General features: G+C 38.3%; 1 protein-coding gene across 4 annotated transcripts in view; it reads left to right on the forward strand.

Moving 5' to 3' along the window:
* The window catches only part of KITLG (KIT ligand), an 83,439-nt gene extending 69,816 nt beyond the window's left edge, over positions 1–13,623 (forward strand). For 2 of the 4 annotated variants that reach the window (XM_045514829.2, XM_045514832.2), the window contains 3 exons: positions 381–448; positions 1,489–1,565; positions 8,273–12,642. In XM_045514829.2, coding sequence (XP_045370785.2) covers positions 381–448; positions 1,489–1,528 — 108 coding nt within the window. In that variant the 3' untranslated portion in view covers positions 1,529–1,565; positions 8,273–12,642. Of the gene's footprint in view, positions 1–380; positions 449–1,488; positions 1,566–8,272; positions 12,643–12,847 lie in introns of those variants that run through there. The other 2 variants (XM_045514831.2, XM_045514830.2) reach the window with 2 other exon arrangements.
* The last annotated feature ends 821 nt before the right edge of the window (positions 13,624–14,444 follow it).

The raw sequence follows: 14,444 nt of genomic DNA on the forward strand, positions 1-14,444 counted from the left end.
AAAATCATTTGATGTGCTTAAAGCTAGACAGAAATGTCATTTGTATTATCTGCTATCTTGGATTTCTCACTCCTTTGTTCTCTTCCTGTTGAAGCCTGTCTAAAATTTTTTAATCTGCTATAAACCATTGCAACTCAGCTTTTTGAAATATCTTTTTAATTTGATTACTGTTTAAATCTTTCAGTTTCTTTTTTACTCTTTCATCTCTCACATCCTAAAAATGTTGAGTTGATAAAGCCATGCGTTTTTCATAATTTCATACTGTAAAAATATTTGTAAACCCTGCATGCTGAAGAAAGCATAAAAGTAGGGACCACTTACCTCTTAAATATTGTACTCAGCAGATGTTTTTACAATATATATCATTGTTCTTTTTCCAGAAGAAACAACCCAATCTGACAAGGGCAGTTGAAAATATACAGATGAATGAAGAGGATAATGAGATAAGGTATTTTGTTTTACTGCATGCGGGCATGGGTAAGCCTGGCCCTGCCATTTCACATACTGGGTACCTGCTCAGAACATCTCAAAGAAGGTGTTTCACTCTCATAATGGCAGTTCCCAACTGGTGTCTTGTAAGTCTTTATCTACATTTCTGATCTCTCACTGTCTCTTCAATCCTCCACCTCCATTTCCCTGTGAAATACCTTCACATAACTATGCTCCTGACCCTTCTTGGGGTGTCATCTCTGCTCTGTTTCTTTAAGCAGTAGAATCTTGCTCTCACATTCCTGCTCATGGACCTCGGGAGGCACGTTTGCTTGTTCTCCTTCTTTTCCACACTGTTACCGAGACACACTCTTTGGGCCATAGTCATTATCTTCATCCATATCTTTATGATGTTTTGACTGAGTTGCTGCTCCAGAATCTTGCTTTTCCTCAGCCTTTCTAAACACCTGTGTCTCATTCTCCTTAAACCCTGTTCATAATATCACTTCCTACTCAAGATACTTTAAGTGATTTTCTTTTGCATACTTCATATATTTGACTTCCCTCTGGCTTTCAGAGCCCTTTACTTTTCTCAACCTATTCAGTATTTTCTCCAAATCCAAATACAAGAATTGTTTCAAGATGCCTTTCCATTTATGGTAGCTGACCCTGATTACCATCATGCCCTGGTACCAATACTTGGATTTTAAATCAATAGTTTCCATTTGGTATGTTACTTTCTCTTGTATCATGCTGTGTGTGTAAATACTTATAGTAAATGCATATAAGCACTTTTAGCACGTGTATCTGCATACACATAGAGAAATCTTTAACTATTTGGGGAAACTCTGTTGAAGCAGATGAAGTCTGTCCTCTTCCCTGCAGTGATATTATGAAGGTAAGCTTCCCACTCCATATCACAATCTTTTTCTACTGTATTTCTAGGTTTAACAAAAAAACAAAAACAAAAAGACCCCTGCCCTTTACAATGCCCAGATCATGGTGTCCTTCAGAAACTCTGTCTGAAAGCAAACACACATTTTTCTTGTTGTTTTTCAGTATGTTGCAGGAAAAAGAGAGAGAGTTTCAAGAAGTGTAATTGTGGCTTGTATCAACACTGTTACTTTCGTACATTGGTAAGTTTTTAGAGTTTAAGTTAAAAGATTTAACAAGAATGATACAGCATGGTAGATGCCAAAATTTATTGTCTTCTCTCAGGCTGATGTTAACATGTCAGCTGAAGCTGTTACATAACTGAATTGTGCATTCTCAAGTTTTGAAAGGCAAGCAGTGTTAGTCCTGATTAGTGGATTCATCTTGTGTGAGAGAGATACAAAACATTAATAGTTGCGTGTTTACTATTTTTGAGGCCAGGAAATAAATTAGACAAGGGGAACAGAGCAAAGTAGGACTAAAATAAAATATTATTAGTAGAGGAAGAGTAAATAAAACCAATTTCAGTTAGATGTGAGTACTATAACATGACAAGAAAAGTATCTCATGTGTTAAATGCTGAAACAAGTGAAATCCAAAAATATTTCCCTGCTATTTTAAAGAAAAGGAGAAAAGGTCAGAATCCTTTATAGTCAGGAAAAGGAAATTATCAAGGTAGTGCCACCTGCCACATGACTGGTAATAGTTGGGCCTCATCACAGTCCAGAGCCTAGGACACACTGAATATAAACCAGGGACAAACACCTGCTCTGACCGTGTGGGTTCATGGAGTGCCTGGGGAGAAAGGAGACTTGGAAAACAGGACCAGAGATGCTGATGTTTCTGTCTCTGCTGTCTACTCTCTCAGCTCCCAAGCTGCAGGCACAGGGCAGGGAGCACCCTGAATGGCACTAACCTCATCCAGCATCATTCATGCTCTTCCCATTTTCACTTCTGCCAGCTGGCTGTTAATTCTGTTCTGCCCATGGAACCCCGAGAGCATTCTTTGCAGTGGGGTTTGTGTGAGTGTGCTCTCATGTTCCCAAATCTTCAGTTCCTCCCTGCACTCTCTTGTGGTCAGAGGATCACGCACATTCCTAGATTATTACAGACACAGTCTACGGGGAGCTTCGCCTTTTACTTACAAGTCACTGTCCTTTCAGCTTTCCTGCCTGTCCCAGATTTAGAGATTTCTCTCTAGATTGAACCTTCCCCAGGGAAACTGGGTCACAGAGTCTCTTATGTCCTGCAGGAACTTTTATCAAATGTCATTTTTCAACAACCCAAAATAACACGATATAATAATAATGATGCCACATGTGTCTCTAACACGTTAGCCCTGCTGCTGTGCGGACTTCTTTCTTCATTTGTGCCTTTAATCCTGCCCTTAATTTGATCGCCACGTCCAGAGCATGAATAGCACCCTCACTTTTTCCTGCTCACATCCCGGCTGTCTCTAGGCTCATGTTTTTTGTCAAGTACTGTAAATAAATACACCCTCCCCTTGACCCTTTTTATTTTTAGGCACAGTATTCCCCAAACTGAGATCGTTATTTCTGGAAACATATTTCTCTGCCATTCAATCCCAGTGCAAAGCTACTGCTTCTTCCCCATCTGCCATTTCAGTTCCCTTAAGCCAGACCTCCACTAACCACACAGTAAATGGTTAACTGAACCTGAAAGGCTCAAGTAATGTCCTCTGTCACTTGCTTTTGGATGACATTGCTGGGATCCTGTTTTGGCACATAGGTCCTGTGGTGTTTAATTGTGACATTTGTTCAGTGACATTTGGAGAGTGGATTATAATGGTAAAGCCCAGGGCACTTGTCTTGGAGGACAGAAGATGGCATTTTAAAGCAACTGCAGTCAAGCACCTTACACATATATCTGCTAGTCAGGGAGCATTCAAGGACAGGAACTCTGGTTCTCAGCTGTGTCTCCTCACAAGCACCTCACTTGTTGCCTAAGTGTTGTCAGTATTCAATGTATGTCTATTGAACAAGTGACTGAGTGATTGAATGAATAAATCCCATATGGAAATATAAGCAAGTGGTAATGAGGATAGTTCTTTTGAAGTGGCCTTTTTTAAGGTCCTTTTTGTTTTACAAGACAAGTATGTTCTAGAGATCTGCTGTCGAGTGTTAACGCTTAGAGTTTAAAAAAAAGCTATATTGTGTACTTAAAAATGTGTGAAGAGGGTAGATAGGGTAAGTCTTGTGTTAAGTATTCTTACTGTAATAAAATAAGATGTTTTTAAAACAATCTTTAAAAAAGTGAAATAGGCTTTATTTTTCTCTTATATATCTTGTATGTCTGTGTTTAATTTGCTGATTTTGGTCAACAGGACAGCAGAGTGTGTACAGCAAAGGGAAATACAGTCATATTAAAAGTGATTAACTTATTTTTCTTAAAATATAAAGTATTACTCATGCAATTAAATGAATGAAATAAGTCAGGTTAGAGCAGCCCCAGATTATTTAGAAATCACTCATCACACATCCTTGAGGAGTTCATGTGAAATGGGTGACCCTACCCGTCATCTCTGTGAAACTCTCTTGAAGCTCAGCTCAGAAACCGCCACCTCCAAACAGCTGACTTCCCTAACAAAAGTAATCCCTCTTTGATGGCCCTCTAATCATATTTTATATTCTGTTTCCTACAACACTAGTATGTGAGTGGGACATCACAGTTACAGAGGCACTGTGTGTCCTCTTCTAAACCATAAGCTTTTAGAGGCCAGGATTGGCTTCTGAATTCCATTTTGGAATCCCACCAAAGTATCATACAGTTTACGATTTCTGGCAAGGATGTCTCCCTGAAATGGAAGCTTCGTGAACTAAGACAAATCAGGACAAATGCTAAAGATACTAGAATAGAAAGCATGTGTAATACGGAGTTCTCCAAAGTATAACTGGAAAATGAAGAGGAGGGTTTGATACTTTAAGTACAAGGAAGGGATGTTGATAATAAATCAGACACAAAAGAAGTTGCTTCTAAGAGAAAATACACTGAAGCTGTGTTTAACATCAAACATGAACGTATCTCTGCAAAAAGTAAAAATTTTAGTCAACTAGCCAATGACAAGCATGCATATGTGGCATCCCACAAGAATTTTTCACTTACTCGGCTGTGTGCAGCACAGTTTAAGAGAAAGAAAGAAAACACAGTAGCCACAGCAAAATGTTGCTCTTCATTCTTTCCACAAATAGGACTCCCAGCAAGTTCTAGTAGGTGCATTGTTGGTGCAAAACTTAATATAACCCAGTTCTGTCCTCAGATTGCTTGTAACCTACAAAAGGAGATAAGACCTATGCAAAATAACCTATTTTAGACAAAAGGAGCTTTTGGTTAAAAAGTAACAAAAGGAGCTGACAGAGAAATGCAATAAGGAGTCAAAGGCAAGGCCACTGCATATGGCTGTACAGGATGTGCCCTCAACATAGCTCTAGATAATAGCACGGAAGATCCCTTAGAATAGTACCATGTACGCACATATGCAGTTGTCTTACTTGATGGGGAAGAGAAATCAATAGAAAGGCTTCTTTGTGCAGGTGATAGAGATGGCAGTTATACTGAGCTGAATCTTGGATGACTGGTAAAATTTTATATGCAATAGGGAAGGGGTACTCCAGATACTGCAAATGGCATAAACTAAATCAGGGAACCAAAAGCATAGACTGTATTCAAGTGTTTGTACAATTAGACTAGGGGAGGTCACACATAAAGCTAAGAAAGGATGGGAGTCAGTTTGAAACAGGGTCTGAATTTCCACATACAGGGCTTACACTCTATTGAGTGATACAAGGAGCTGTTGGAGGGTCTAGAGAAGATGTGAATAATATGGTCAAAGCAGAGGTGTAGGAAAGTAATCAGACACTGGTGTGGCCAGACGGATGGGAGTGGTGAACTGCAGTCAGGGAGTCCACTTAGGAGGCCAGTCTTCCAAACAGATTCGAGAGTCACGACCTGAACTAGGGTCAGGGCCGTGGAAACAGGGAAGCATGGATCACTTTGGAGCCTTTGCAGTAAAAGAATCAACAGGTCCTAGGTACCGAGGGTACATGAGGCTCGACATCGCAGGCAGCACTCAGGGATGATTTGGAGTCTGTGGGACTAATCAGTTGACAGTGTCTTTGGAAGAAAATGGGAGAAGGAGCTGTTAGTAAATATTGACCAGTGGCCAGATATGTTGGACTGGAACTTCAGAGAACAGTCAGGGTTGGAAATCATAGATTTGGGATTTGGGAGTCATCTGCCAAGAATTTTAATTGAGACCTTGAGAGAAGGACTACGTAATCAGGGAAAAGGCCCAGCTTGGTTGCCGGTAAATAGCATGAGTTTGCAGATACTCAGCAGTGTTTATGGACTCACCCCAGCGTGGAAATTGTAGAAGGTAATTCTTATTATAATTAGGCTGGTGGAGAGATTCGAAAAGAAACCTCGAAGTTTCCAGTAGATCTAAGACAGAAGAAAGTAGATCCTAGAATTGAACTAGAGATGAGCTGAAGTTACACTTAGGCATTTATCATGCACGACTTGGGGAACGGTTGATTACCAAATGGCAAGATCTGGGACTCTTTACCATATTTCCTAAGAATTTCTGGAGCTTTGAAGGGTTTGTTTTGGCGCTCTCTTCCTAGAGATAAATTGTGATGCAGAGGATCAGAAGGGATTTAGACTTGGGTTCAAACTCTGGCTCTGCAGCTTAGCTAACTGTATGTTCCTGGATGGGTCAGTTGTCTTTTAACCCCTGGTTTTTCAAATACAATGAGGGCAGAATACTCACCCTGCTTGTTTCATGGGGTGGTTGTAAGAATCTAGGGTATCATTATAAAAATTGTAGTTTTGTTCTGTGGGAAAACAGTTGTCAGCTTTTAAGTTTATTTTCTTTGCTAAATGACCCAAAGACAAAATCAGAATAACTTTCTAAACCTTGCTCCTCTAAGCTTAAGTTTAAAATTGCAAATTATTCATAGCTTTTAAAATATATATGTATATATTGCTCTTTTGTGATTCCCTTCTGCTTTTTTAACCAAGTTTATTTTAAAAATATTTACTATGTAATTTGAATTTCTGATGTTTTCTCTTAATGTCTCTTAATTTTTCCTTCAGGATTTAATTCTGCTTTCCTAGACACAGGTTTTCTATTTTCTTGAGTTCTCCATTTGGTACACTGTCATGTAATATGGTTCTTTGTGTATTATTACATTTTATATATTTACATTTTTAGTACACTACATTTAGTATATTACATTTAGAGTATACACATTTAGTATACTACATTTAGAGATTACATACACTTAGTATATATTACAGTAATATCCATTTAATATTACTAGAAAAAATGCTGTACTTACCACTCATACTATACAATTTTATATATAGCCTTTGTAATCTCAAACATTTTAAAACCAGCAATCTGCTATTCTGGGATTGATAAATAAAGACAAAAATAGAGAAAGAGTAATGGATAGGAAAGAAAAGAAATGCAAAATACATATTTATTTAGGGGCTGGGATTGAAGATAGCATGAAGGTAATTTTTATAATTTAAAAAAAACAACTTCACCTGAAAGTTGAGAAAGCTGTGTCCACCGCTCAGTGGTTTAGCGCCAGCTTTGAAAAACTAAACCTAAGTCTGGCTTTCATGCTTCAACAAGTACAATGAGCTGTACTGAGGCCAAGTGAACTTCCCCAGAGGCTTTGTCAGGATGTGGTGCCAGGGTTTCTGTCTTTCTTTCTTTGGCTGACAGCATGGAATGAGATCTTGCTGCTGCTACTTCCTCAGTTGGGAGAAGCAATTGCTAGAACCTGACTGGGCAGTCAAGAGACCGGAGCTGCTCAGTGGCTCGGAGGCTGTCATCTGTGGATGGCCTCCGCTCAGCTTCTCCACCTGCCCCAGATATCTCTTTCATGCTACTCCCTCAATCCCCACTTCTCTACTCTCCACAGTGCCACTGTTCTTCAAACCCTCTCCCCTCACCACCTGTCTACATCCTTTTCATAGCCTTGTTAGGGAAATTGAAGATTGATAACCCTCTTACCACAAATGGAGATAATTGTGGTGTGCCTGGGGGAGGCGGGTGTGGAAGCCACAGGGTATTCATTCATCCATTCTATGTTCAAGAACTATTTCTTGAGTACAGGTGTCCCCCTCCAGCACTATGTGAAAGTAGAGCATTCCTAGGAAACCCTTCCTAAACCAAAATGGCTTAAAGCAAAGAAGCAATGACTTGAGGACACATCCTGCTAATGGATGCACAAAATAAATCGAGAGACAGCACAGAAGCTCACAGACTCTGTTCAAAGCTACAGCGGCAGCTTGATGCTGAGATGCTGAGTGTCGGGGAAAGGAGCTTGGCGGTGCCACTCCCACTGCTGGGGGGGGGGTGTGCTACCTCTGGAGGCTTACTGCAAAACAAACACTGAATGCTATTTCATAAAAGCAAAAATCCTCTTTGGATTACTTTCATTTGCTGAAAACAAGCACTAATGCAGGTCCTTCATAAAAGCCAAGTGGTGTAAACAGAACTTTGGAAAAGCAGGGGATACCCGTGTCTACTTTGTGCCAGGCTCTGTTCTAGGTACAGACACCTTTCACTGGTGGAGTACAGCAGTGAAAAAGATAGGCAAATTTCTGTGTCCTCAGGGAGCTCACATTCTACTGGGAGAAGACAGTAGCAGTAAGATCATTTCAGATAATCTAGAACGTTGCCAGGGAGAATAGAGAGTGACTGACTGATCACTGCATCTAGGAGAACACTGGTCAAGTTCTTCTAGGCTGTGCAAGTGAAGTATGCATAGTAAGCCTATGTTATTCACTCTGTCGTCATATGAATTCAGCTACTGAGAATGAAAAGAAGGCAGGAAACAGAAATACGCTATAATCTCTTTTCTCCTTTCCTCTATAGGCGGGTAACAGTTCATGTTTGCTTCATAAATGAAGCACCTTTAAACAAATTCATATTCTGTCTGGAGTGACAGACCGCATCTTTATCTGTTCTTGCTACCCATGACTCTGTACGGATGATTCAGAAATTGGAGCAAAATATTTTACTGTGAAACTGGCACTGAATTAATCATCTGTAAAGAAGAACTTCCATGGAGCAGAACTCTATTTTTAAGGACCTGGGGGACTTGTGGTCTCAATTAGAACTTGCAAGTGACCTTGGGAGAGAAAGCACGAGTCCCAGACTGCACGCACCATTTTGCATGCCTCCAGAAACGTCTCATCGCTGAAAAACCACATAGCTTGATTTGACAGTTACAACCTGCAGTTCATAGTTATCTTGGTCCATGCCAGTAGATTTCAGCCTGGATAGTGGGGGTTATTTTTTTTTTATCAAAGGGATCTAGAAAAAAAAAAAACAAAACCAAGAACTTAGTAGCATCAGCCACTGTTCATTTAGAAAGCAGTGGGGACAAAGTGTGGGTGTAGGTGCCATATCAGCCTTAGAGCTGCTGATGGATGAATGATATGGATCTGAGCTTGGTCTCTTCCTGACACAAAGCATGCTCACCCACATCCCACTAGATGGATGGACATGGTTGGCTGATTCTGTCCCTGCAGGGAGCCAGGACTGAATTACAACAGGGAAGCCTTTGCAGAGGAGAGATTCCAAAAGCGTCATCACATGAAGAAGCCACGGACACCGACCAGCAGGACAGTCTGCCGAGGGGGACATCTGGCACCCCTCGTGAAGTCAGCCTTTTCCCTTGACCACTATAGAGTGTATAAATCGTGCTTGCAAAATATACTACAAAATGTTTATATTCTAAAACTATTACAGAGTTATGTATGTAAAGGGACTTAGGAGAAACTGCTGAATATACGGGGGTCCCGTTTTTGATTTCTGCTGTGGGAGAAAGTAAAAATAACTTATGATATTTAGTATCTAAGGTTAGAAAACCACACCCACACACTATGGGTGCTGAAAACTAGGTGACTTGGCTTTTACAAAAATGCAAGGAATCAGGAAACCAGTTATTTATCGTATAATCACCACTATCTGTTTAAAGGATCCATTTATTTAAAATCAGGCACTCTGTATTCATTATGGTTTATGAATTAAAAATAAAAACAGAGCTTTATGTAGTTATGCATGTCAGTTTGCTATTAAAATGTGTGACAGCATTTTTGTCATATTGAGTGAACTTGGCAGGAATTCCCAAGATGGACATTGTGCTTTTAAACCAGAACTTAGAAGACATAAAGTGAATTTCCCTTGCCAATTTTTTTTTTATATAGAAGGAACATCTGATAAGATCAAAGAATGATCTCTCATGGTTTATTTTGATGAGGATTCTTTTAATTGATCATGAACATACATATAAAAGAATCCAAAGCTTTCTATTTCTAACTTAATCCTTGTGATAACATCATTGCCATTTATTACTGCCATCAGATGACCATTTTCAATACAATGATACAAAAGAGCAGGAAAAACTATTACTTTTCTTTAATTTCAAAAGCCCAAGAATTTCTAGTATAGTTGGGTTTTATCTTAAGCTCAAAGCTAATCCAAATACAACTCCAGTAAGTGGCCTTTGCTCTTTTTTTTAACCAAAGAGCCCAGATGATTTCCACAACCCCTTTCTTCTCTAAAGTGCTGTGGTTCCTCAAACAAACATTAGTCATTTATCTAAGCTACAAGCCAGGCAGATGCTTTGAGAAGCTGTATTAACTTGTTCAGGCCCTCAAATATACCATGGTACAATGATTATATCTAATAAAACCAGAGATCAATTTAATTGCTGGACAGACCTTTCTCTATGTGATGTTGTTTTGAGGAAAATAGGTATAGATTCATATGAGTATGTGTGTAGGTCATGTGTAGGTTGAGAAGATTGATACTTCTCATTCTAATAGTTTGATTTATTTCACCAGTGGTTTTGATTTTCTTAGGTATGTGAAGAAGCTGCTTAATGAGCTTGAGAGTACAATAAATGTGCTTTTGCTCTCAAAGCTAGTAGCTGGGTTTTAACACTCAAGGACATGGTCCTAATCAATAGAGCTAAGTAAACAAATTCAGCAAGTTATGAAATCTGGCGTGGTAGCTGAGGGGAGATGGATTCTACCTAATTAGCTGTATGGGTTCATTGAGAGTTGTGTGGATGACCAAGTTTTTAAACACTAAAATTAAATAAACTACACAAACAACAGAAAAATGCTGAAAATTATTTTGGATGTTAGCCGCTTGGGAATTAACAGTCATATCTGCTTTGAGATTAAAAATATATACATGTATCTTTGCTTTATTTTATCCACTATGCATTCTGAATATCCTTCATAAATCATGGAAAGCTTACAACTGACATCGTAAACCGTGAAGTCAATTTTTACATTGGTGCCATGTATCTGATAGTTCTCTTTTGTAATGTTTCTAATGTCTTTTAAAATGATCTCAGAAGCCTGCAGATTCTAAATTATACTAAAAGCTTTGCACCTCTTTGGGAGAACCCAAGTCTATAAAGAAACGGGCTCTGTGATAAACAGTGCGTGCCCAGTGATAGAGAAATGTTGCTGGATTTTGTATTATAATCTAATGTTCTTACCACACTGCTACTTCTTAGTGAGTCAGAGACAAGTTGACTTTTTTCAATACGTTAACAGAATGAGTACCCTGTTCTCTTTGAAAAGGATGAAGTCCGTGGAAAATGAAAATGTGTGATAAGTATGTCCATGATGAAATGTTTGCTTTTAGCAAGAATTAAAGTACTTTGGAGAAACTTAGTGGCATATTTTGGTACTCAAATTCAAATGAAGTTTTAAATTAACAGAAAAATTCATTCAGAATTCATGGATATTTCTTAATGCCTTTCTGCAGCTAAATTTTGGTTTCAAAATGTAATTTCAGTATGGGGCCTTTGGCCATTCCCTATCTATTCTAGTTTAACTAAGAAATAAATTTTTCTGAAAGGCAGTTTGACATAGTAGGATGGATGTTGGGGGAAACGTCAGGAGCCTCCAGTCTGCCCTTAGCTGATACTGGTAAATCACTGCTCTTCTTTAGATCTCAGTGTTTTTATTTCTCTGTATGGTGAAGTCAGAGGTCATACCTTAGGTGTGAGGGAAACCTACTGGTATGTGACTGACAAAGATTTTAAAATAGAGCTGAAACTATCCCTTACAAAATGCCCAACTCTGATCTCTGTGAAGAAGCCTAAAAAGTCTGTGGTTCTTATTTGTTATGTAAATAGGGTCTATTAGCAGAAGTGAAATTCAGTCTCCTGTAAGGTGAATTGGGTAACCATTTACACAAGAGATGGCTTTTTTCCTTTGCTGAAATAAACATTTTTGGATCACCTCTGAAGAATGAAAACCAGGAGTGCATTTTGCCTAGGAAAATTTGCTATGCGTGTAATGTTTGGAAGTGTACCAAATTAAGCATTTAAATGCTCTCATTTTATTAAAAGCCCAAAGCAGAAATGTAAGATGTTCATAAAGTTTTTAAGTGCCAAAAGACAATTTTGAATGGAAATGGGTAGACCATAAATTACGTTTTAAAATTGGAACATGAGATAAGAATTTTAAAGAAAGCCAGCTTGTCTTTGAAACAATATTATTTGGAAATTGGCATTGAAAGATAAGCATTCACATTGAAATTCCACCCAGTTCATTTGTGGTGTTTGATCACATAATTTATGATGTTGCTGGAAACGCCTTTGTTTGTAAAGAAAAAATAATGGTACTTTTGTTTCCTAACAAGGTATTGTTTTAGAAATAATCCACATTAAAATGGATATTCATGATCCTAAAATGCTTCCTAAGCATTGTAAATTTATAACTGCCATCTCCCATTACATCCTTTTTATGTTGTTTTTAAAAATAAAATTGTTTAAAAAACATAGTAGTTTCAGTTACTTGATTTCTGAGCTGTAAGACTCACTAAATAAAAGTTTCCAATCAGAATATCCTATTCTCTTATATTCTAAGGATTAATGTGTGATTATAGTGTCCACTTGCCACTATTGTCAAATCAATGGACTTAAAGTATTCAGACATTTAGATGAATGCACAGATATATTGCTAGTTCAGTCCTAGATTGGAGTTTGCATATTGTCATGTATGTCAACACTATTCTAAATAGTTTTATTATGACTGAAGTTTAATTAAATAGAAAAGTTTGTAAAATGTGATGTGTATGTGTATGTACTGTATGTGTACTTTTTAAAATAGGTATATGTCCCGATCCTTTTTTATACAGGTTTGAATTTGAAATTACATTATATATACATATACTTTATTGTTCTAAATAAAGAATTTTATGCACTCATAAAATTTGCCCTGTCATTTGCTAACATGTTGAGCATTTACAAGCTAAAATCAAGGAAACATCATTAATCACGATTTTATTGTAATATGGACACAAGGAGATAAGAAATCACTTTAGTTCAGTAAGTATTGGTTTAAGTAATCAAGGAAATAGATAAGGTAATCAAGGAAGACAGAGTCGAATTAACGCAATGTTTGATCTATAACTTAGGGAGAAGATAGGAAAACCACTGTAGTCTGCATGAAGCCACGGTGAAGTAACTGCCTAAGGACAACACTGAGGTCCGGCTAATGTGCTTGGGGCATGCAAGAAGGAGAAACGGACAGGCTAGGGAGGATCCTGGAGGAGTTGGCATTTGGGCTAAGACTTAAAAGGATGAGGCAGATCTTGACCAAGGAGGAGAATTATGCCCAGCCTGAGCAGTGTTTTCCAAAGCAAGAAATCGTAAACATTTCTCAGCTGATTCCATCAAATCAAACCATTGTGTCTTGAGAAAGTAATGCATAAAGAGACGCACAGTGAGATGAGGCCAGAGCCTTGAATACCACAGCAAGGAAGGCAGACATTACTCTCACGGCCATAGGGAGCCACTGCCTGTTTCTAAGAAGAATGGAATGGAACGGCAAGATCGAACACCATTACAGCTTATATGACTTAGGTAATAAATCATCATCCTATTTAACCCCTGGTTGGTTTTGACTCTTGAGCCCACACCCTCCAGCTCTATGGCACCACACTTACTCACCCACCATTTCTTTTCCGTTTCTTTGCTGATTCTCCCTCCTCTGCTCACGCTTTGTATCGCAAACTTCCACCAACAGAAGCCTAGATGACGATAACCCCATAACTGATCACACTCTTCCACTGTTTAGGCCCTTTTTCAATCAGTTCCTCACATAAGAGTAATACGGACATCTAATAATATTTTTCTCTGGTTAAAACACTTAAATGGTTTCTCATTAGTTTCACAATAAAACCCAAACTCCTCAACATGGTTCACAAGGCCCTTCTCCACTCATCTCATAATTTTGAGGGTGGAGGGACAGTTGCTAATTATTTGTTTTCCCTTTTAAGCTATAAACAGCCTGAAAGCTAGGACCATGAATACTTGTATCACTGCATCCCCCCAGTTTAATACAAACAGTAATGTATGGAACAAAATTTGATCTGAATAGATGTTCAATAAGTTAAAAGTTATTTTCTAAAACTTTTTTATTATGGACAATTTAAAAAATACACAAAAGCAGAATAGTGCAATGAACCTCCATGTAACCATAACCTAGCTTCAATCTTAGTCAGCTCCTAAATGATCTTATTTGTCTCCTACCTTTATCCCTTATCCACTCCCCCTTTCATATTATTTTTAAGCTAATATCTATAAATATTTGATCTGTAAATATATGTGTATCTCTAAACTGTAACTTTTAAAACATAACCACACTACCCTTGTCACACCTAAGAAAAACTAACAATTGTTCCGTAATATCAAAGACCCCGTAAGTATTCACACGTTGTCTAACTGCATTATACATTGTAATGTACTAAAATGGGGTATAAAATAAAGGTGAACGTCTCCCTTCAACATCAAAGTTAGCTCCTCTAGAGGAAAACTCTTACTTCTCGTTAACCCTCAGAAAAACTGTGTGTATACATATTTACGCAGCACTATTCTCTAATCTTACCCTTATCTATTAGAAGAATGTGTAGCACTCTGCATCAGCCCAAATAAACCAGGAAATTATGGATGGACACTGAGATTGTAATGTAAGGTGTGCCCTTTGGGATTTCAGTCCATAACTGGCAAAAT

This window comes from Camelus bactrianus, chromosome 12 (assembly GCF_048773025.1).
Source record: "Camelus bactrianus isolate YW-2024 breed Bactrian camel chromosome 12, ASM4877302v1, whole genome shotgun sequence".
NCBI lineage: Eukaryota > Metazoa > Chordata > Mammalia > Artiodactyla > Camelidae > Camelus > Camelus bactrianus.